Source organism: Triturus cristatus, chromosome 8 (assembly GCF_964204655.1).
Source record: "Triturus cristatus chromosome 8, aTriCri1.1, whole genome shotgun sequence".
In the NCBI taxonomy this organism is placed as follows: Eukaryota; Metazoa; Chordata; class Amphibia; order Caudata; family Salamandridae; genus Triturus; species Triturus cristatus.
In genome coordinates, this window is record NC_140591.1 from 969,257,844 (window position 1) to 969,282,940 (window position 25,097).

At 45.5% G+C, this 25,097-nt stretch overlaps 1 protein-coding gene across 2 annotated transcripts in view; it reads right to left on the reverse strand.

Annotated features, from left to right (window-relative positions):
• OFD1 (OFD1 centriole and centriolar satellite protein) overlaps positions 1 to 25,097 on the reverse strand; it is a 449,276-nt gene that overhangs the window by 129,876 nt on the left and 294,303 nt on the right. For both annotated transcript variants that reach the window (XM_085622492.1, XM_085622491.1), the window contains exons 14-15: positions 20,955 to 21,085; positions 7,874 to 7,985 (exon numbers count right to left, since the gene is read on the reverse strand). In XM_085622492.1, coding sequence (XP_085478618.1) covers positions 7,874 to 7,985; positions 20,955 to 21,085 — 243 coding nt within the window. The remainder of the gene's footprint in view (positions 1 to 7,873; positions 7,986 to 20,954; positions 21,086 to 25,097) is intronic.

Here is a 25,097-nt window from a genome sequence, read left to right on the forward strand (position 1 = left end):
AAGGTGCCCTTAAAGGAAGCGTGATGCTGACCTGAGAATGCTGAATACAAATGGTAAGGTGAAGCTTCAGGGGTTTGCAATTAACCTGTTTTGGGGTCTTGTTTAGACACAGGCATAATCTCTTCTGCTTTTTGTAGTCTATTGTCTTGGTCAACCCATACCCAGAGTGGTTGAAAATGGTCATGCACTCATTAAGTAAACAACAGCGACAGAACTGACCTCATGAGCCCGTTTGTCAAATTAAGATAACTGGAACTGTGGGAAAGAATTATGCCTTTGAATCTGGACAAAAATCGGAGAGTAGCATTCAAAGCTGTAGGTTGCTGAATAACATGCGAAGAAGAAATTGTTTGGCCCACATGGGGGCTAGCAATACAACCAGGCATCATGATATCTTACGTTTTTCAACCAGAGTGATGCTCTATATAAATACTCAGTAACATAACATAACATAACATACTGGTAATTTTGTCTGTCTGAACAAGCATCATTCCCCCTTCCAGGATTGAAAAGAAGGCTTGAAGTGCACGTTTGGCAGTTCTGAATTCCAGAATGATCATATGATAAAGGGTCCCATGTGGTGACCAGAGTTCCTGTACAGAGAGATCCAACAGATGGGCTCTCTAGGTTTTTCCAGGAGTCGCTGATGATCAAAGTCATTTGAGGAGGACCCACTTCCATCAGGAAACGTATTTGCATGTTGTTGTGTGGGGTGGGGTTGATAGTTAAAATGGCGTTTACACTTAATCCTGTATAGCCTCCCTAGCGGACAGAGTTGGATTTAGGAAGTTTTGGATGCATATTTACTTACACTGCAGAAATTCAGAATTGCAGACTTGGAGTATATGTAGGAACAGCTGCAAATACTAGAAGAGGCAAAGTATGGCAATAGCCTTACTAACAAATATATCTCAAGGAACTGATGTGGCATGGCTAAGGCACAGAGGGGAAGAAAGGAAAAGTTATATACCTGTAACATTAGTCCACCATCAGGGAATTTTTCATTATTGTCACAATCAATGAACTGTTCTGTAAGGGGTTCAGGACTATTAGTTTCCTATGAATGATAATGAAGATCCCCTGGAGGCAAAATACCATAAATAAACATTCCTCGATTTTAACAATGAGATGAAAGGATTTGTTTGGCATAGCGTGGCAAATTTAAATCACCAAAGCGTAAAGTATTAAGCCCACCTACAGCAGCATAAAGCTGTATGAAAATGGGTATAGAAAGTGATGTGTATGCTAGGGTAAATTTCACCCCAAAGGAACAGAAGTGAAGAGGTAGGTCAACCGTATTTATTTGAGCTAGAAAATAAAGCATGACCTTTAAGATTAAGGAAAATGTTACCCTGTAACCATCTGTTCCTTGAGTGAAATGCTATAAATTGACATGTTCTGCACACTCCTCCCAACTAGGGCTGGGTGCAGACATTTACAGATTGTGTTTATTCAAAGTTCTTTTTTTATTCACAAGACCTGTTATGACTCGACCCTTAGTCCACAACTCTACAGGACAAAGACTCTACTTCACATTATTTTCTGTTCCGATGGTGTGGAGTGTGATGTTGAAGACATAGAAGTCTGCTTTGACATAGTGAAAATGAGTGTTGAGAGCATGTTTGATCAGTGGGGGCTTCCAGGGAGATGGGTGGGAGCATGTGAAACTATAGCAGCACACACTATAAACAGGTGTCTCCAACGAGTAGCTGGTGAGCTACCAGTAGCTCTCCAGCTACCTGTGTGCAGCCCAGGCAATATAGATGTGTTTGCTTTGTTGAACTATTATATGCATCAAAATTTAAAAGAATTAATTCGAAACAAAAATATGCACATTTTCAGAACTCATAAGCTGGTGTCTGGAGAAAAATGGTAACATTTTCAAAATGCATTTAAGACTATTATTTGACTTGGAGAGATTTGTTACTCATACTATTACCTTGGTGCGAGGGAAATTGCAGCTGTGGCTGTTACGTATTACCCATGCAGAGGTATTCCAAAATGAAAATGCTATTTTAGGTTAGTTCTAAGGACTACCCTATCTCTTTTAACCTGGAAAAAAAAGGTGCTTCAAGGCTTGTAACTCACTCATCCGTCTTCGGGAACTAATCGCCAGTAAAAAGGACAACTTCTAGTATGACAAGAACTACATGTCTCAGGAGTGTAATGGTTCTATAGGAGGTCCCTTAAGCCTATTGAGGACTACATTAAAGTTCCAAATAAGCACTGGAGGCATCCCTGGTGGAGGACTCTTTTGCGGCCTCCCATGAAGGTCTAAATTGCAGGGATTTTAAAATGACAAATTTCTATTTTGCATGAGATCTTAATCTGAATCTAATGGACAGAGGTGGATATAAATCTTGCTTTTTGAAAATTTAACAAGTAGCAGATGATGTACTGCAGGGTCACTGCACTTGCTAATGCAGTAACAACAAACCTTTTCCACTTGGTAGCATATTACAACCCTTAGAGGGTTGCAGTGCCTCACGCACGATTTGCACACACTTTCACAGATGTTTGAGTTAACTGAACTCCAAAACCTCAGTTTCTAAATAACTAAATCGAGTTGCCGGAGGTCTGGATGTCTGAGCTGAACGTGATGATGAAATAGAAGATCTGGCCTCAGTAAAACGGTGCAGTGCAGGAGCACTGGCATCTCCAACTGAATAGAGTACCATGGTTATGTAGCCCAAGTTGTTATGGTTTATGGTTAGTATATTTCTTTCCCGGTGCCTCCGACATCAGTCCGAGATGTAGCACCCTGGGGGCTGACCAGAAACATATCCTATGTAACTGCAAACATTTGCACAAGTACTGGCCCACTGTTCTCACGCACCTGGAGCGCCTCACAGGCATTCCAAATATTTCTACCTAGGAGGGAGTCACCCTGGGCATATACTCTAGGACGCGTAACCGCAGGGCCGCTGCCTGTTTCCATGACGTGGCCCTCTCATACTGGCTAAGAAGACAATCACATCTCGATGGAAGTCACCAATCCTCCCCCAACCCATGCTCAGTGGTTGGCAAGGTTTACCCGATGAGCTAAGGCCGATCAATGGCCTTGCATGGGGAGGATGCCAGAGACTTTGGCCGCCGCCCATTGGTCCATAGCCGGGAGGCACTACTCTCTAAATTGACCGACCCACAGTCCGAGTCTTCCTCCGACTTTTCCATTTCATCCTCTCATGGACTATTGCATGTCTTCAGTGGCCTGCCCCTTCCCATTGGGCCTTCTTTGTCTCACAGGACCTTCAAGTCCTTCGAATGTTGGAGGCACACCTCCTGACCTTCCTCTCCTTCTCCCCCCACAACCTACTGCCCCAATCTCTTTCTCCTAGACAGTAGCGGGAGCCTTGCCCCACGGACTTCTGACCCTTCATGCATGGGACACTAGAGACCGTTCCCAATTATAGGCTTGACCATCACAAACATATGCTTTACATGTTTTACCATTTCTTGTTATATACCAATTCAAAAAACCTCAATAAAAAGTTGTTGCCCAAGTTGATGCCATCTGAATGAGGGCCAGTGACACTTGCTTCATTTTCCTGACCACAAACAAGATCAGGGGAAATGGAGTAAAAGTGTTCAAATATCCTTTAACCAGTTCATCCAGGGCCCAATTTGTTTAAGTACCATTGGAGGACATGAGGATTAATTTCCCACTCACTGACTTGTTGCATCCTACAAAGCCATGGACCATGCCTTGGCGATATACCTCTGGAAGCAGAACACGATTGAAAATGCCCTAATGCCATATCTTCTGTGCCAACAGCCACTGGGAAAAGTGTGTTCCTCCATGTTTCTGGATATAGTACATGGTGGTAAAGTAGTCCATCATTATGAGGACTGTTTTGCTTTGAAGGAAGGGGCATATAAAAAGCTCTGAGAGTCAGGTAGATTGCTAATATATCTTGGTAGGTGATGTGGCAATCCGGTTTTGTTGTCCATGTAGCCTGTATAGTCATGTGGTTGAGATGTACTCCCCAACTGAGGAGCGAAAAATCCCAGGTAATAGTCACAGCAGAATTGGGTTTGTGAAACGGCCTTCCCAGCAGCGAGGTATTGCTATTCCATCATGGGAGAGTGCATTGTGTTTTGGCCAGCACTAAATCCTCCCAATGACCCTTTGCCTGTGACTACTGCCTGGCTATGGGACTCTTGCAAAGGGCGGATGTGCAGTCTGGGGAGCAGTACAATTGTGATACATGAAGTCATCATTCTCTAAAGTCTCATCACCGTCCATCCAGCTGTAGGACAACCTAACCGAAAAAGAGGCCACCACTCTTTCTTGGTTATTGTAGACTTTTCCCATAACAGCGTTTAAGATTGACCTAAAAAAAGCATTGATTTGTTGGGGCAAAGGTGGAACTTTTTGGCACTAATGGCAACCCCTAGCACTGATGTCTGGGATCATGCTAGGAATTGATGTCTGTTGCTGCTCTTCATAAGACAGTCACCTAAATATGAAAGAATATGAATGGAGTTTCTAAGCAGACGTGCTGCCACCACCTCTAGACAGTTTGTAAACACCTGTGAAGTAAAAGTACCCCAAACTATAGTACTTTAAATTGGTAGAGTTGTCCATTAACAACAAAGCAGAGATACCGGAGGTGGGCAAGACCTACGGGGGTGAGGACATAGGCAACCTTGAGATTAAGGGTTGGCATTTAGTCCCCTCTTCAGAGCAATGGGATGGCGTCTTGCAGAGTGACCATGTGAAAGTGTTCCAAAAGTTTGTAGTGATGTAAAGGTCTGATGTCCAGGATTGGTCGCAAGGTCTCATCTTTTTGGGGGAGGATTAAAAAGTACAGTGTATAAACTCCTTCACCATACTGATGTGGGGGCATGGCTAGACTTCGGTGAGCTGCCCTAGGACGTGGAGTCTGGTTGGAATGTTGGTAGCTTGCTCAGGACCCCTAGGCTGCACCCCTGCTGTTCAACTGAGAGCATCCACTTGTCTACGATTATCTACTGTCGCTAGGTAAGGAAAACCCTCAGTGTTCTAACAACAGGTGTTGTGTTATTGGGGGTACTCACAGGGGAATTACTTATTTGAGGCGGAGGAGCCCCTTCTACTCTTCCCTCTTCCATGGCCCTTTATCCATCTTTTCCAAAAGGTTTTGCTATCTTGTGCATCCTGGAAGCTCTGCTGCTGTTGGAAGCATTGCGTTTGGGGGCATAGGTTTTTTGTGTGCCTCTTGCCTGGTGTTTAAAAGAGGCACACCTAGGAGGAGCGATCTGAAGGGCACCCATCACTTTCACTGTTTTAGTGTACTTCTTTATCTTTTCTGTGAGTTACAAAGATGCTCTCTGCTGAAAGGCACGTTTAATCGATGTTGCTGGAGGACAGAATTTCATAGCCAGAGAAGGGACCACATTTGGATAGTCCTATTGATCTCCCTTGAGGCAGTGTAGGTAACACAAATGCGCATCTAATATTGGTGCTGGAGATTACTTTTCCTTCAGCTATCAGTTCTTGGCCCCATTTCCAATGGGCCACAGGGAGGTGCTTTATCAACTCCTTCATTTCTTCCTAATGTAGGCAGTCATTTCGGGAGAGCCAGCCAATAGATTTTGCAGTTCTCCACTGAGTGGCAGCTCACACCGACACACACACTACCTTGGTACATGTATCATTTATCCCTCCTTCTCCAGAAGAGCAGTGTTTCCAGTCACCTGTACTGAGGCTTGTTTTCTCATCGTGAGGACCGCCAGCGAGTCAGATGGGGCCTGGCCCTAATTTATGCAAAGTCATCTGGGAATATATTGAATGTCTTTTTATGCAAGTGGTGACAATGCTGGCCTACACCAGGTCCTTAAAAAAGTTCTTGAGCATGCCACAAACCATTAGGATGTACTGCACAGACCTCTCAGTCTTAGAGAGAGTCTTAATGAGGAAGTTATACTTCTCCATCACATGCATCTGATCATGATAGTGGTATGCAGCCCTTTCTATTACCGCATGGTGTGCAGCAGGATCGTCTGAAGGAAAAGCCATAACAGATTATGGGTCCAGGTCTGGGTCTGGGTTAGCTGGAAGACTGACGTGGTAGTCTTCCAGGGAGTCGTCTCCCTCCCCAAGTGCTAAAGGCTCATAATAAGGGTGCCCGGTGTGGTATGGGCCTCCCGGGAGGTGTCACCGTTGAGTCACAGGAGGGGACTGTGGAGACTGTGGGTCTGGAGGTTTGCATGGGTGTACTGGTGGAGAGGGTGAGGAGATAGGAACACTAGGTGCAGGAGGAAGGAGTTGTGGACTAGTGACCCTGCCCTAGACCTCTTTAGAATAGGAGGAGGGGGGGGGGGTCTCAAAAGGGTTCTCCCTCAAACGGGTTCTTCCTCTCTTTTGGTGGTATGTGTGTGTGCATTTCTAAGGTCAAACCATCTAGGGTTGACCCTTGTGCATCTGTGTAGAAATAAGGGCCCTGGACGTGATTATTGCCTTTGGACCCATGGGCCTTAAGTATAACACTCCATCTCCTTATGCTTTGCCTCAGAGGTATTGGAGTACAACACCTCCTGGCTCTCTTGCTCCATAGGAAGACCGAAAAGGCATGCCTCATCTCACGTGGCACCCAAGAGTCCTTCCTGAACAGAGATTTTGGGGTCTTGTATTGTGCCAGAACCGCTCCCTTTTGTGCCAAGGGGTCTTTTTGCATCAAAATGCTATGCAGGCCTTATTGTGCTTGGGAGACAAGCACACATTACACACCTTGTATTGATCTGACTAGGGCAATTTTGTGTTGCACGTAGGGTAGACCTGGAGACTGTTCTCGCTCTCCATAGCTCCTCACCACCACCCACAGTCATTCTTGGACTACAAACTAAACTCTCGATGGTGTAGTTGACACCAATCATCAGTGAGAATTACCAGTTGCAATCTGGTCAAAAGTCTTCAATAGCTAAAAGACCAGGTCGCCTCATTCTCAAAAGGAAAGTCTAATGACACCAAAGAGGTTTGCTATTGTTTCCTTGTTGCAGGGGTCAGATCTCAGTAAACTGGAACCATAGTCCTGGTAAAGAAGTGTCCTTGGCCCAGGAACTAGCATTTGACCGTCTTAATCGGAAAGAGGAAGAAAACAATTTGAGGTGGAATCCCTGTCCTGGTGCATTGCAGACTAAGGATGTCACAGCAAGCCTCGTAACACGAAAACAACTCTCAAATAAATCAACTTGTGCACAACACTATATAGCCAGAGTGAGCAGAGCATCTGTACCTACAGCCACACATGCCTCGAGAAAAAGTTTGCTAAATCACAAGTATAACTCACATACTTTAAATTTATACATTAGGTGTGCATATCTCTGAGAAGCTAAGCAGGTTTTTTCACAAATATAACAGCAGTTATTCTACAAGCAACGCGTCCAATGAAGGGTTGCTGTGTATGACCGTCATGTTAAATGTTATAAGCTTTCGAGACTGAGATATTAGCAACTATAGAGGACATAAAAGACATCCTGTTGTTGTATGTGCACAGCTGTGTATCTTGTTATGCCAGCCGCAATAAACATTATGTTTATAAATCCATCAGGACCACCCCAAATGATGCTGCAATTTAATAAAGAGTTAAAAGATCTCCTCTTTAAAGAACTCTAAATTACAATTCAGTAACAGCACACTTTTGCTCTCAGGTACCCCTCCTGTCATTCATTGACAGCATCTGATTTTGACCATGTATAACGCTCTTCTGTCTTTTAGCAAGGTTTGCACTACACAAATGTCACATTCATACAGACAAAACAGATAAAACAATGCCAATGTCTTATACTAGTGGTAATATTGATGTAATTAAAATGACTATCACTCATGTTTCTAGCCTATCTTTTTCGTCCTTTCACATGCTGAAACAGAAACATTTTGAATTGATCAGACCTTGTTGTGTTTGCTGCAACTGAAGTTTTAAATCCTCCATTTGGGCATTTGTCCTTCTGTTTGAGTCTTCTAAATTTAAAAGCTCAATCTTCAACTCCGCACAGAGTGCCACCTGTATGAAATTGAAAAGGGAAGACACACTTATTATCATCTCCCGAATTTGGAACTTGCCCATTATAATGATATGGGCATTTCCTTGTACATATGTATGTGATTATTTTAAAAGCTGTGCCTCATTACAAAAGTATCTTTTGACTGACATTCTGTAGAGTTATGCTTTACATTTTTTTTTAGTAATGCACCAGAAATGTTCCTCTAGTTTTCGTTCTCAGCAACGCCTCAGACAAGAGCAGAAATCATTCTTAGCACTACACCATTAGCATGCTTTCAATACACAGCAGTGAGGATGTGACGGCTTCAAGTAACTCAATCAAATCAGTTTAAACATGTTATTTGTCTATATTACAGCTACAAAAAGATTAGATACATTAATCCTAATTGTTCACTATAATCAGATTAACTAAATACATCAACCCAGCTTCACCTATGTGCAGTATTTAAATACACTTCTTGAAAGAGAACTATTGCTTTCAAAATATTCTAAACACATGCCTATCGGAAGAATATGTTCTGTATTTGTTTAATTAGAATTAAAAGACAAGCCTAAAAAAATGACTTCTCTTTTTAAGACTCTCAAAAAAACCAAAAGGCTGCTGTTTGCTACCCCTCCGGTGCCCCCATCAGGAATTGCAGCAGAAGTGTGTCCCTCCTTCGGCAAGATCATGACATCAGCACACACATAAGAGTACAAAACCTCATGATACTGCTCAGAGACATGCTAGGAGCCATTTTGCTTCGAATACATCTCCCAACAGGACCTAAAAGCGGTAGGATCTGCTTGCAGGGGATGGCCCAAGTGGCAACAGACATACACGGGGAAAGGTAAATGTTTGTCCTTTCCATGGTGGTCTCTCTTTTGTACAGAGGGGCCACAGGGGGGAATGTGATGGCTCAGCAGAAATACCCCATTGGACCACAAGGGTATTTTTGTTCTTGGAGGAAGCACCCCCTGGCTAACGGTTACGTTCCCAAAGGGGGCATATATTTACCTTTGGTTTCCACCCACTCCGGGGTGGCAGATCACCTGTTTTTGATGCTGATCTGCTCCTGTGGATTAGAGACCCCACTAGGGATTTCTTTGTTTGTGTCAGGAAAGTGCACCCTTGCTAAGGATCGCTTCCTGCTAATTGGCACATATTTGTTTTCCACGCCCTTGGGGCAAGTTGGCCATTTTTTTAAGCTGATCTGCCCCCGGGGGAAGGGTAAGAATAAAGCACATTAGAACACCTGGTTTATTTGTATTTGAAGAAGCCGCGATCCGTTCCTGGGTGGCTCTCGAACCAGGCCCAAATACTGCAGCTACATTTATTGCCAAATCAGGCCATTTCTTTTTACAATAAAATGTTGATGTTTTGTGGCCTTATGTGTTGTGTTTTGTATTGGGAAAACTGGATGGTCAGAATTCTATGGATCTCCACAGCTTCCAGAACTTTCTGTCCCAGCAATGTGAGGACAATGTTATTTAGCCAAAGTTTGGGGTTGCAGGGCCTTATGGATATGAAAATGTAGAAGGATCCAAGCAAGTCACACGATCATGGACTCCTCTAGTTGACTAGTTTTCAGAAATCTCTGGGTTTGGTAGGTTTCTCTCTGTGGCAGCTGAGCTAGTGCCCAAATTATGCAGCTACCCACATTGTTTTAAAAAAAGGTGTTGATTTGGATGTGTGAAATGTGATTTCTCCCGGTTTCAGAAGTAGTAGAACATTTGTAATTACTAATTGGATTTCTCTGCATTTTTTCTTAATGTAAGCCAGTGAAAGAAAGAACACATTTTACATAACGCCCTTTACCAACCCTAAATTCTGAGGTGTTCAAATAACCATTACTCCTAAACTCATGCCCTGATTCACAAAGAGCCTCCACACTCGGGACAGAGGCTTCTCAGTCGTGGCAGGATCGCTGCAATGGGAAACCGCAGCGCGGAGATACTGAAATGACTGCGGAGGCTCTGGCCCAAGTGCAGAGGTTCTTTGCGAATCGGAGCCTCAGTATCTTCTGCACGTTTCAAAAATGCATAAGTATACTTCATAACTATTTTTTATTAGATTTTACCTTATGAATTGCTGCATAGCAAAAAAATATATGCTGTAGCTCAGTTGTTGGCTCTGGGTATTGTGTGTTTTTGGGCAACAAATATTATATACATATATATATATATATATATATATATACATATATATATATATATATATATATATATATATATTCACTTAAAAAACCATAGGTTTCACACATGTTATAGTTAGCTGGGCATTTCCCTCGTAAAAAACCAATGAAATTCCCCCGTTATAGTTAGTGCAGGCAACTATAACTCACGCGACCGCAATCCTCTGCTGATGACGTCAGATATTACATCACTGTATTTAGACACTTATTTACCCATGTCTTCTTCCATTAATTTTTAGCTATACATATATTACAAATATTTTTTTTTCAGAAAGACACATATGTCATCAGTGATGTAATATCTGACGTCATCAGCAGAGGATTGCGGTCGCGTGAGTTATAGTTGCCTGCACTAACTATAACGGGGGAATTTCATTGGTTTTTTACGAGGGAAATGCCCAGCTAACTATAACATGTGTGAAACCTATGGTTTTTTAAGTGAATTTGCAAGGCTTTTTAAATGCTAATTCCTATCTATAACGTGTGTGAAACCTATGGTTTTTTCAGTGAATTTGTACGGTGTTTTAAATGCTAAGTTATGTATGTTTTAATATATTTTTTTAAACAAAACTTTTTCACAGCGTGCGCACGGTGCGCTTCGTGCACCGTGCGCGCACGGTGGGCACGCGGCGCACAAAGCGCACAAAGCGCCCACTTTACGCAGTTCGTGCCGTGCGCGCACGGTGCGCTTTGCGCACCGTGCGCACACAGTGGGCGCGCACACTTAACGCACTTCGTGCGGTGCGCGCACGGATCGCTTCGCGCACCGTGCGCGCGCGGTGGGCACGGAGCGCTTTGCCCCCAAGGGCCAAATACATTTTTTTTTTTTCGAAAAATCGCGGAGTGCGCGTACGCTGCGCGAACTTCGCGGAATTTTTTCCGTTAGGGTGGTGCGCGCAGGGTGCGCGCACTCGGCGATTTTTCGAAAAAAAACCAAAACATTTTTTTGCCCTTGGTGGTCCTGCGCGCGTACAGATATATATATTGATTTAAATGCTATTTTCTCTGGAAATACTGAGCAGATTTACAACAAATCTGCAAAAGGCACTTCATGCACCTTATGGCTACCTCTCTGCCAAATGTCACGTAATTCTGTTCAGCCGTTCGGGCTGTAGCTGCGACTAAAGTCCCTATGGAAAAATCCATGGGGAAAACGCGTTTTGGGACCCCCCCTTTTTCTCGGCCCCCGCTTGACGAATCACCCCGAGACTTCCAGGGTAGGAGCAGAGCGGAGCGCCCCATTAGTTTTGAAAATTTCGCAAGGATTCGTCAATCGGCACCAAAGTTATTCAAAATAGAATTTTGAGATTTCCTATGGAAACTCGGTCCTAACTATAACTATCTACTGGCGACCGCCAGTAGATAATATTCATTCATTTATAACTTCATTTCATGCACTAGGATCATAAAAGTACATTCTTCGGAAATAAATAATACATATTTGTAAAAATCATACAATCAGAAACAGGTAAAAATACAATATTATAAAATGACCTTCGGGCACAGCAAGTATACAAAACAGTTTTGTAGTCATAAAAACTTGGGGAATCACACAACTCAAAGCAGCAATATACAAGATAATGGGCTTCTTGGTAATTTCTTGCGCAATACCTGTTGTAGTTTAACAACAGGTCACAATTTTTATTTGAGATGGTGTGTCCTGTGCAAAGCTATTAGTATCCCTAACATTAAAAACCATAGAAGTACAAAACATCTGTTTTCCCAAAGTTGCTAAAAACAAATAGTAACTCTGTGATAGTTCCATAACAAGGAAGGAGTTAAAGCAGTAATAGCACAAATGTTCTCACATTTGCGGCTAAATGGGAACATCCTGACCCTCTTGTCGCTCTGGCTTATCGTGTTAGAACAAATATACACAATTCAGGTACCTCGACATTCCACCAACATTTAACCGTAGTGCCATGAGATATTTAGCCACACCGAACATGAGTACTCTACTTGTGTAGGTTATCAAGATTCTAAGAGTATCTAGATACCTCCTGGTGTCCAGATTCTTCCAGAGGGGCCCAACCCACTTAACCCGAAGGTTGTAATAGCAAGGACAAAAAAATAATATGTGTTCCATTGATTCTGTACCCCATGGCATACTGGAAACTGATCATCAACCTCACCATGTTCGTGCCATTTGGAGCAGACTTGTTTAATGGGTAAGCTGCCATATCTAAATTGGAGAAATAACTTGCGTGCTAGGGTTGGGACAATTTCATAAATGGTCGCTTCAGAGCAGGCACATGGTTTTACATCAAAGAAAGCTAATGATAATCTTCCTTTGCTCTCGGTCACATTTTCAAAGGCTACAAACTCCCAATAGGGTCCTTTGATCTTGTCTCGTGGGAGCATGATCATCCACTCTGGGGTGGACCATTAGATATCAAGCCTCTGTTTCTGTAGAAGTGCGTTTAGGTTTAAAACCAGGGGATCCTCTCTACGCACTGTGGAACCATAGAATCTCTTATGCCTTCCTGATATGGTTCAAGGGCTGGTTTAATCAACAGCCGGTGCCAGAAAGTAAGAAGTCTGCATTCTATTCTATCGGAGATCTTTCTCTAAGCTAGGTCTAGTTATACTGGCGTGAGTGGGGTACTTGGAGGAAGGTTGAATATAGATCTCAAAAACCTATGCGTCACAGTATCTAGGCTATTGATGTTCAAATTTCCCGACAGTTCGGCCCCATACAATACAGACCCCCTTGCCTTTGCCATATAAATGCGGAGGGCTGGGGCAATTCTTCTAGATAATGGGCCAGATGTACAAAGGTTTTTTGCGGGAGCGACCCGTTTGCGCCTGCAAAAACACAGTGGCCCATGTACTAATCTTAATTTGCGAGTCCCAAAATAGTATTAGTGACTCGCTATTAGGTAGGGGCGTTCCAAGTGCGTCCCTTCCTAATAGCGACTCCATAAATTATGTAAGAATGTTTTGCGACCGCAATTGCAGTTTACCACCCTTCTCAGAAGGGTGGTAAAGCCCTCGCAAACGGGAAGGGGTCCCCAGAGGACCCCTTCCCCTTTGTGTATGCATGCACAAATATTTTTTAAAGGCAGACAGTGGTCCCAGGGACCACTGCCTGCCCTCAAAAAATGAAACTGAATTTTTTTTTATTTTTTAAATGCATCCCGTTTTCCTTTAAGTACCATTTTCCTTGAATTTGAAGGTCTGGGAAATGGCCTCCTCAACCCTCCATGGAAGCATCGGTAGCGATGAGGAATTCCGGGACCGGAGGCAGAAAAGAGAGGCCCTGAGAAAGGTGCGACTTTAGAGTCCACCATCTGAATGCCTCCCTCACTCGTGGAGTGATAGTTATCACATGGTCGAAGAATTAACTGTACAATAAAATTACTTACTTACATCGTCGATGGATCCCACTGTTTGTATCCATTGAAATTGAAGTTCCTCTTGCAATGGCCTCATGTTAAGTCAAGCTTTAGGCACTAGGTCGATTGCTGAAGACAGCATCCTCAGAAGAGACTTGTATGTCCTCACTGAAGTGCACCGTCTTTTTTATAGTCTGAGAGTCAAGGCTCCTGCCTTTGCCGTGAGAGGAAAGCCTTGTTCTGAAGGGTGTCTAGGTCGGCCCGAGGAAAATCATTGTTTGACTTGGAAAAACTGATTACTTTTGTTGGTTTATGGTAAGGCCCAGTCAGTGGAACAAATTTATGCAGTCTTTTTGTAGCTGTAGCAGCTAGACGAGCCGATGGAGCTTTCAGGAGCCAATCGCCAAATATGGAAATACTTGGTGACCCTGGTTCTGTAAGGCGGTCGACACTGGGGCCAGGAACTTGGTGAAAATACGAAGAGCAGATTTGAGGTCAAAGGGTAGGGCTCGGAACTATAATGGGTACCAGCCACTGTGAATTGAAGGAACTTTGCGTTTGGGGTGTTTAGGAATATGGTAATAAGCATCCTCCAAATCCAGCAATGTCATGTGGTCTCCCCTGTTGAGGCGCCGAAGGATCTCTGAAAGCATAACCATTCTGAAGGTTTAACTGTTGAGGAATTGTTTAGATGTCTGAGGTCTAAAATAGGTCTCCCCTACCCTGATTTCTTGTGTATCAGGGAAAAACGAAAGTAAAAGCCTTTTCCTCTCTGCACTACTGGAACTCTCTCTATTGCTTCTTTCAGTAACACAATATTTGCTTCTGTTTTAGTAAGTGAAGACAAGGTGGGTTCGATCCCCTGGGTGGAGTGTTTGGAGCGCGCTGGATAAATTCTAGAGTGTGGCCATGAGATATCACGTCCAAGACCCATCTGTCCATTGTAATGTCGCACCACTGATGGATATGACTGGAAATGTTCGCACTTGCTTGGGGGGGGGCGGGAGTTGACTGATATTTTGATCTCCTCTGTGCCGCTTGTGAAATCACCAAATCAGGTTTGGGATGACCTGTCAGGCATGCGGGGGAATCCTCAGGTACCCTGTATTTTTTGTCGATTTTTGGCAATACAGGCACCACAGTGACTGGTGATTTCATGATTTTAAGGCCCTCAAATCAGGTGTTTGTTAAGCGCGACTACTTACCCATAAGGGTCTCAAGGCGGTAGGGGGGGGGGTCGCAGGTTCCGGTCCATCAAGGAGGGGGTCTGTCGAAGAGCCAGGTTTTGAGGTTTCTTGCGAAGATGGGGAGCGATGTTATCTGTCTGAGGTGGAGCGGAAGGTCGTTCCAGGCTCTGGCCGTGCGGAAGGAGAAGAAGCGGCCTCCCAAATCTGGTCTTTCTGGTGCGGGGGACCACGGCGTAGGAGAGCTGGGCTGATCGTAGGGTCCTTTGCGGTGCGTGGAATTTGAGTTAGCTATTCAGGTATGCAGGTCCGGTGTCGTGGAGGGCCTTGTGAGCGTGGGTTAGCATCTTGAAGGTGACTCTAGCTCCGATGGGGAGCCAGTGGAGTGTGCGCACATGCTTGGAGATGTGGAAGTGTCTTGGCAGGTTGAGGACCAGTCTTGCGGCGGCGTTTTGGATGTTCTGTAGCTTGCGGGTGAGGTTTTTGCTTATTCCGGCATAGAGTGTGTTGCCGTAGTCGAGCCTGCTGGTGACCAGGGCGTGAGTGACGGTCTTTCTGTGTTCGAGGGGATCCATTTGAAGGTCTTACATAGGAGGTGGAGGGTGTAGAAGCAGAAGGACGAGACGGAGTTGATCTGGCGGTCCATTTTGAGCTCTGAGTCCAGGATGATTCCCAGGTTGCGTGCGTGGTCCGTGGGGATGGGCGAGCTTCCGTGGGCGGGGGGCCACCAGGTGTCGTTCCAGGCATCTGGGTTTGGGCCCATGATGAGTACTTCCGTTTTGTTGGTGTTTAGTTGTAGGCAGCTGTTTTTCATTGATTTGGCGACGGCTTCCATGCTTTCTCGAAATTTGTGTCTGGCGGTGTTGGGTTCGTTGGATAGGGAAAGGATGAGTTGGGTGTCATGTAGACGTTGAAGAGCGTATGGCTGAGGGAGGACCCCTGGGGGACTCCGCAGGTGGTAGGTGAAAGGTCCGAGAGGAAAGGGGGGAGTCTGACCCGCTGCGTTCTGCCGGAGAGGAAGGAGCGGATCCAGTTGAGGGCCTTGTCTTGGATCCCTGCGTCGTGGAGTCTGAGTATTAGGGTGCGGTGAGAGACTGTATCGAATGCCGCTGAGAGGTCGAAGAGGATGAGGGCTTCTGTTTCTCCTTTGTCCAGTAAGGTACGGAAATCGTCTGTTGCGGCGAGGAGGGCGGTTTCCGTACTGTGTTTTTTTCTGAAGCCGTATAGGGAGGAGTCGAAAGTTGTGCTCTTCGATGAATGTGGCGAGTTGGCTGTTGATGGCTTTCTCGATGACTTTCGCTGGGAACGGGAGCAGGGAGATGGGTCTGTACTTTTTCAGGTCGGTGGGGTCTGCCGAGTGTTTCTTCAGGAGGGGGTTGATCTTAGCGTGTTTCCAATCGTCAGGGAATGAGGCGGTTGCCAGGGAGCGGTTGATGGTGTGGCAGAGCATGGGTGTCAGATGTGATCGATAATGGGTAAAGACCTTACTAATTTTCTTGACTGTTCTTCAAAGTCATAAAGTAAGCATTCTGATTGCTTGACTATTGTGGGCAGATGAAATCTGGAGGTAGCCCTGTCCATCAGAATATGAAACCCTCCAATGTCTTCTGGAGGAGAGTCCGAAGGACGATAAGGAGGAGGAGATGATGATGTAATTATCCCAGTCCTCAGTGGCGGTGGAGGATCGTGAATCCCTCCCTCTTCAGCCTCATCCTCAGAAGAGGACAGATGATCTCTAGGAGGAATAGGGATGATGGGTTGTGGCGTAATCCCAGGAGAAGAAGGATGAGGCAGTATTGGTGTAAGCAGCGTCATCGGTGGTGGTGGTGGAGGTGTCGGCGCAGTAGTCTGTTCCTCTTGGGGTGAGAACCATTTCCTGTAATCTGTGAGCATGGCCTGCAGATCTTGGATTAAAGAAGGTGGTATTTGAGGAGGTTCTTGTCTTTGGGGATCAAAATAATTCCTGAATTGCTGGTATTGTTTAGGAAGAACTGGAGAGTAGTGTTGGTAGTACTGTTCCTCGTCATAATAGACCTCATCCTCCTCCCGACACTTGACGTTGATTTCAGAAGGACTATGAGAAGTCGCAAAGGGACCGTCAACATCCGTTTCGTCTGTTTCCAGCAGGTGGCTCGGGGATAAAGGTGAAATGTTGCCTGGCAATTGAACATCAGGTCGCAGGGATGTCTTGGACACTCTGGATAGCTGCTGTGGAGCTGTTGACAGTACTGTCTGTGATGACAGCGTTGTTGACCTCGTCGACAGGAGTGGCGTCGACGGGACCGTCGGCATAGATGATTTTCTCGTTGATGGTAAAACCGCCATCTACGTCGTCGTCGATACGGATGCCGTTGACAGTGGAGTGCTCGTCGAAGGTGGTGTGCGCGTCGATGGTGGTGGTGGTGGTACAGACTTTGTCGTCGCTGACGACATCGACGATGGCACTGCCATCAATGAGGGCTTCATCAATGGTAATGAAATCATCGATGATATCGGGCGTTAATCCACCGTCGATGAAGTGGGCGCCGGCAACGGTCTCGACGATGAGAGAGTAGTCGTCGTTGAAGTTGTAGGCATCGACGGCAATACTGATGGCAAAAGGGATCAGTGACTGGATTTATGCCTGGAAGGCCCTGAAGAAATGGCCGACTCCAATTTAGTCTTAGAAGCCCCAGAATGAGATGGCAAGACTAGCTCTGATGAGACTTTGGAGTCTTTCTCCTTTTTATGAGCTTCCTTGGTTGGATGGGAGGTTTTAGGGTTCTTTCTTGACCTCCTCAGATTTACCCTCAGGCGACCTTGGCCTCTTATGGGATTTAAAGGAAGTGTCACTCTCCTCATCAGAAGATGTTCTCTGTGTCTTCTTCAGCCATAACAAAAGTTTGCATTCTCTATCTCTCAGAGTTTTGAATGAGAAAGTGCAGCAGATTTTGCACTATTTTGCCTCATGATAAGGATAGAGGCAATAGATGCAATCCTTGTGGGGATCATCAATGGGAACCCTCTTATTGCCACAGGACTTACAAGGGCGAAATAGTCCTTTCCTGTCAGACATTATAAGTATACAGAAGGAAATAAGACCTATCTGTGAGAAATTTTGAAGAACTGAGCAGAGATCAGGGAGACTCCCTTCACACATGATGTGCGATAAAAATCTGAGGGATTTAGCCTCGCTTATGACGGTTCTAGAGGGTGCTGGTTACTGATTGGTTGTACTTAAAGTTTGGTCCTTTTTTAGAAAAGGAGGTAGATAGGCTAATAAATGTATATTTGCCACCGTGATAGCCTATGGAAGCTTTTTTAATACTGCTTTATTTATATTACCATGGGACTCCCACTTTGACGACAGGAAATGATTTAAGCATGTGAATCTATGAAAGATACCCCAATACTGGATAATTAAAAAAGTTTGAGCAACAACTGATGCCCCTGTGGTGACTTAAGCAGCAGGGAATCGTCTGTGAAAAGGAGGGCCAGACCCCCCCCCCCCCCCCCCCCCAAGTTCAGGCACATCGCAGCCATCCCTGTTCAAATACTCTATCGCCCTGTTAATATAAAGGGAGAAGAAGGTGGGGGCTAGCATGCTTCCTGCCTAACTTCACAATCTATCTTGAAGGATTCCGTCACCTGCCCGTCCTCCTCCCGTATAACTTGGGCCATATTATCAGCATGCAACCTCACCAAGGTGTTCAATAGGGCAGCAGGAATGCCCATTTTCTTAAGCACCCTACAGAGCTTCCCCCTGGCAACCAGATCGAAAGCTGCGCATAAGTCAACAAAGGCAACAAAAAGATTGCCCTTGTTTATTAGTACCTCTCGCCAATAAATTAAAGTAATCCGGAAGACCTGGTCTGAAATGCTTACATTGGCTCTAAAGCCTGCCTGCAAATCTGACAGGACACCCTCTTCTAAAATCTGGGATTGTCTGAACCCCCTCCTTGTAAATTGGGAGAATCTCCATTAGTTTCTATGAAGTGGGACTATTCAGTCCAGAAAGGATGGTACTGGATAAGAGATTTATATATGGGACCCAAACGTCCAGGTTCGCCTTATACAGGTCATCTGGTTTCCATTTAATGTAAACAGCAAGGTTACTCAAATCATCTATATCACGCTCATCTAGTGACACTATCTCACCTTCCTCAACAATGCTCAAATTTGTGTACAACTTACTAAAATGGGCCACCCAAAGAATTCTAGCTCAGGTTTGGGGCCATTCAGGCAGACTGCTGCAGTCCTCCAAAATTATATATCTCGGAGTGGGTGGCAGTGTGCTAATCCCATGCTTAAATACTTTGATAGAAAAGCAGACATTTGAGGTGAGCAGATCTAGAGTGTCGCTGGTGTTGAGAGTGCTCTAACAGGAGCTGTTTTCCACCTAAACTTGAGAACTACCCATAATTTATTCGTCACTCTATGCCTGAAAGGGTATTGTTTTGGATTATACTGGGTGCTCCCTTGTGTCTGGACAAAGCTATATCTCTCTGAAGAGCTATAATTCGAGCAAAACACTGTGTCAGGGGTTGCTTTTATTCATTTCAGGTTGGCTTGGTTGGTATTTTACTAATTCAAAGCTGTAATACTGTGCCTGGAGTGGTAAATGGCTTTTGTCATTTTACAGCTCAGCATGGGCAGCACTTGCTAGTCCTATGCTTAAAGACTTTGCTGTAGAAATGGAAAAATACTTTGTCCTTTCCTATCTCGGCGTGGATGGCACTGTACCAATCCCATGCTTAAATACTTTGATAGAAAAGCAGACATTTGAGGTGAGCAGATCTAGAGTGTCGTTGGTGTTGAGAGTGCTCTAACAGGAGCTGTTTTCACCTAAACTTGAGAACTACCCAGAGTTCTCTGCTTCTTTTTTTTGCATATATATATATGTTGAGGTTGAGAATGGCACTATATTTTTGGTGCCTTAGATCACTCAAAATCTAAAGCACCAATCAAAAATCACATTGTTAGAGTAACATTGACTGGCATGGGAGAGGAAATGTAAAGTTTAAACAAGCAAATGCGAAGTCTAAAAAATGAACACTCATGAAATAATTAAAGTAATAAAGGAAAGTTCAGAGATATTGTAAACTTTCAGGTGCTGTGTTGACTGTGGGTACCTAAAAATGTGTAAATAAAAGTCGCTCTTAAGCTTAATAACTGCATAGAATTTAAAATTTGCCACAACAATCTGACTATGTAGTTTGTAGTTTGAAATTTATTGTGCAGTTAATTAAAACCTTTACAATCATACATTATACATTTTTTCCATACACTTAAAATTGATCGATGTTAAAACACACTAAAATGAGTAAATCTCAATAAAGGGAGAGCCTAAAAGTAGCATTAGGTTACAAAATGCAATGACGGGCAGCTAGGGGAGTAGAGAAGGGAGGTACAGGGTGCGAAGTTGAGGGTTATGCTTGGCCAGCGAGAGTGAGATATTTGAGGGGCTTTCCACCTAATATTAGCATTTTAGGTACATAGCGTATTAATCTTTAACGTTTACAAAGATGACAGTTCTGCAGCAGCTATACGGTCCTTTAAAGCACTAAGTCTGCTAGTCCTGATGTAACTGAATTTCCTGTTTAAACCGGCAGTACAAGCATTAACCTGTGTAAGATGAATCAAAGACCCGCAAGCAGCTCAGCAGTATTTCAATCTGTAACCTGGAGGTCTGCTTTTTTCATGGTTGTTTCTGCAACAGATAGAAATTTTACCAGCCGACAGCTTAATTGAACATCCTCGCCGGAAAAGGATGATTTTACTGCTTGTCTGCAGGTTCGAATGACTTTCATGTTAAAGATGGGTCTTAACAGAGTTCGTCGAGCCGGTTTTAGGGCCTTGCAGATGGTCAGTAGGTGCACTATATCCTCATCCCCTTCCCCGCAGTGGCGGCGAATTGCGGGCAACGGAGGGCGTAGCCAAGGTGGCATATGATATGCAGATGGTAATATGCCTAAGCAAAGTTTCAAGAATTTCTCTTTTGTCACTCTTGAGAAGCTAGCCAGGAGGTATGCTTGAGGTGAGGCCATGTGGTAAGTCTGTAGGGTGAACCAGCTGTGGGAGCGTTCTGACAAGGCAGCTTTGTCCTGTATGAGTGAGTCTTTTTTTCATCTGACTATGAATTAAAATCAGCGGAAGTACTTGTGAGTATGCTTATTGACATTAGAACTAATTACTACAATGTGATTAAAATAGTTCTCTAGCATCACATTCGCATCCACTACAAGCAAAAGTATATATATCATTTATCATATTTCAAATGAATATGTCATAGATTACCTCGCGTTGCAACTGTTTTTCCAATACATCTTTACGAGCTTCAAACTCTTCCTGGTCCATTGTTCTAGCATTTTCAACTCTTTGCAATTGTGCTTGCAGAACCAGTTCATCAGTTGTCGGTGAAGCTATTTCTGTAATATAAAAATAGCTCTATGTAACTTACTTGTTCGCTATATATAATACACACTTCAGGATATTAGAAACAGTATTAGGGCATCGCTGACATGCAGGCATGTTTTCTTATCAAAATAATCCTAGCGTTCTTGTATTTTTGAAGATCACAGTTGGACTATGCTTGAACAGTGCAACAAACTATGAATATTTTACAAATTAAATTGTGATGCTTGCTATCTTGTGCGGCATATCTATCCCTGACACAGTGACACAACCTAGAAAAGCATGCTATTCAGCTCAGCAAAATCATGATCCTGAAGATGGACATTGGCAGCTTAAAATAATTGAAAATGTAGTACAATTTCACACATGTTGACAATCACATTTCGGTTACAGGCTTTCACATATGAAGACAAAATGTGCATTCTTGTTCGGAGTAGGCTTTCTTTGCCCTTCAGAAGGTTAAAATAATCTAGGAGGAAAAACTACAACATTTAGTACTTCCATGCTCTCCACAATTACAAAGCAATAGCAAAATGTACCACTGAAATAACAATTGATTCTACGAATTGAGGAAACAACTGGATATGCTGTGTCTGGAGATGTAGGATTCACTCACTTGGCTTTAATGTCTTTTTACAGATACCATAATAATAAAAGCAGAATCAGAGTCTCCAAACCAGGAGGATTAATGGGCCCTACATACAAACATTCACTCGTCGCTTCCTCCTCGAGTGATCGCTCCCCTGCCTGCGCTCTCTGTGCAACGTGGTATCGTTATTTCAAAGCTGCACTGTTTGGCGATTTTAAAGCGTGTGCATTTCTTTGCCATTACTCGCTCATTTTAAGTAGACCTGTGCATTGTTTGTGTGAGCCCCCGGCGCCCTGCTCTGCCCTCCCCTCCATTTTGAGCTTGTTGTTGTGCTCCGTCCCTTGAGCCCGCCACGCCTCCCAGCTGAGCCGCCCTCCCACTAGCATTAAAGCGCGTCCTCTGACCACGCAGCGCTGTGATTCACTCGTCGCTTCCTCCTCGAGTGATCGCTCCCCTGCCTGCGCTCTCTGTGCAACGTGGTATCGTTATTTCAAAGCTGCACTGTTTGGCGATTTTAAAGCGTGTGCATTTCTTTGCCATTACTCGCTCATTTTAAGTAGACCTGTGCATTGTTTGTGTGAGCCCCCGGCGCCCTGCTCTGCCCTCCCCTCCATTTTGAGCTTGTTGTTGTTGTTGTGCTCCGTCCCTTGAGCCCGCCACGCCTCCCAGCTGAGCCGCCCTCCCACTAGCATTAAAGCGCGTCCTCTGACCACGCAGCGCTGTGATTCACTCGTCGCTTCCTCCTCGAGTGATCGCTCCCCTGCCTGCGCTCTCTGTGCAACATGGTATCGTTATTTCAAAGCTGCACTGTTTGGCGATTTTAAAGCGTGTGCATTTCTTTGCCATTACTCGCTCATTTTAAGTAGACCTGTGCATTGTTTGTGTGAGCCCCCGGCGCCCTGCTCTGCCCTCCCCTCCATTTTGAGCTTGTTGTTGTTGTTGTGCTCCGTCCCTTGAGCCAGCCACGCCTCCCAGCTGAGCCGCCCTCGCCCCTCCCCCTCCACTCTGCATATATGACAGTAGTTCCCGCGCGCAGCGTTTACGCGCAGCGCCCGCGCCCAACCCGCGCCGAAGGTGCGCCAAAGGTAAGCCCGTCTACGCCCGTCCGCGCCTGGACCGCGCCCAGCGCCAGAGCCCCTGCCCCTCGCGCTGCGCTGCCCTCCCGCATCACCTACGATGCCGCCACCCTCCAAGCCCTCAACCCCGGTCGCGCCCCCAACTGCGTCCAAGCCGCTCTTGGACACACTCATGGACCTTTCTCCTGCTACTCCTGCAAATTCAGCGGCACCGACAACATCTCCGCTACGACCACACCACAGATTCCCGACCCCAACCACCTACAATGCATCCTTCTCAACACCCGCTCGGTCCACAGGCACACCATTGACCTATGGAACCTACTAGACACCATCTCTCCAGACGTCGCCTTCCTAACAGAAACATGGATGAACGCTTCCTCCGCCCCAGACATCACCATTGCCATCCCTGACGAATATAAGATCACACGCAAGGACCGTACCAGCCACACAGGAGGAGGCATCGCCATCGTCCATAAGAAATCTATCCGCATCTCAACCAGCTCTGACGTCAACCTCGCCAACTCCGAACACCTTCACTTCCAGATCCACATCGACCCCAAGACCACACTCAGAGGCACCCTCCTCTACAGACCACCAGGACCCCGCGCAAAATTCAGTGAAGACATCACGGACTTCATCACTCCACACGCGCTCCCCTCCAAAGACTACATCCTTCTGGGAGACCTCAACTTTCACCTTGAAAAGACCAACGACCGCAACTCCACCACCCTGCTGGACAACCTCGCCAACCTCGGACTTAAACAACTAGTCACTTCCCCCACCCACATCGCAGGGCACACACTCGACCCCATCTTCACCTCCAGCAACCATGTCTCCTTCAGCCACACTACGGATCTCCTCTGGACTGACCACAGCTGCGTTCACTTCACCTACAACAAGCCAAAACCCACCAACCACCTCCAACCAACTCTGCAAAGAAACTGGAACAAAATCACCACCGACCAGATCTCCGCATCGCTCCTTCTAAACACCCCAGCCCACTCTTCTAACCCAAACCAAGCCGCCGCCAACTTCACCCTATGGCTATCCAACACCGCCGACACCCTAGCACCACTGAAAAAACGTCAAAGCAAACCTGGCAGCAAAAAGGCCTCATGGTTCAACGATGATCTTAAGAAGTCCAAGAAACTCTGCCGCTCCCTTGAAAAGGCCTGGAAAAAAGACCCATCCACTAGCACCAAGGACGCCTTCAAAAACGCCACCCGCACACACCACCAACTAATCCGAAAGGCCAAGAAAACAGCATTCAAGGATCGACTTGACAACAACGCCCACAACAGCAAGGAACTTTTCAACATCGTCAAAGAATTCTCCAACCCCTCAGCCAACTCCAACGACATCACCCCCTCTCAAGCCCTCTGCGACTCCCTAGCCTCATTCTTCCACAACAAGATTGCAGACATTCACAACAGCTTCGACAACCAACCCGGAGACCAACCCACCCAACCATTTGCTGAACATTCTCCCCCCGTAAACACCCTCAACGACTGGAACCCAATCTCCACTGAGGACACAATCCGCCTGATGAATTCCATCCACTCAGGATCCCCCACAGACCCATGTCCTCACCACATCTTCAACAAAGCAGACTCCGTCATAGCACCGCACCTCCGAGACGTCATCAACTGCTCCTTCAACTCCACCACCTTCCCGGAAAACTGGAAACACGCTGAACTCACCGCCCTTCTGAAAAAACCCACAGCGGACCCCACCGAACTCAAAAACTACCGCCCCATTTCGCTCCTTCCATTCCCGGCCAAAGTCATCGAGAAAGCCGTCAACAACCAGCTCGCCGCCTTCCTCGAAGCCAACAAATCCCTCGACTCCTCACAATCTGGCTTCCGAGCAAAACACAGCACTGAGACCGCCCTAATCGCAGCAACAGACGACATTCGAACTCTATTGGACAATGGAGACACAGTCGCCCTCATCCTCCTCGACCTCTCTGCAGCATTCGACACAGTCTGCCACAGCACCCTGTTACAACGCCTCAATAACATCGGAATACAAGGAAAAGCACTTGAATGGATCACCTCTTTCCTCTCCGGAAGAACCCAGAGAGTCCGCCTCCCACCATTCAAGTCCGAGGCCACTGAAGTCATCTGTGGCGTACCACAAGGATCATCACTCAGCCCCACCCTCTTCAACGTCTACATGAGCCCCCTCGCGGCCATCGCCCGCCAACACAACCTCAACATCATCTCTTACGCGGATGACACTCAACTAATCCTTTCTCTCACCAATGACCCCAGCACCGCCAAAACTAACCTACACGAAGGAATGAAAGAAGTTGCCGAATGGATGAAACAAAGCCGTCTGAAACTGAACTCAGACAAA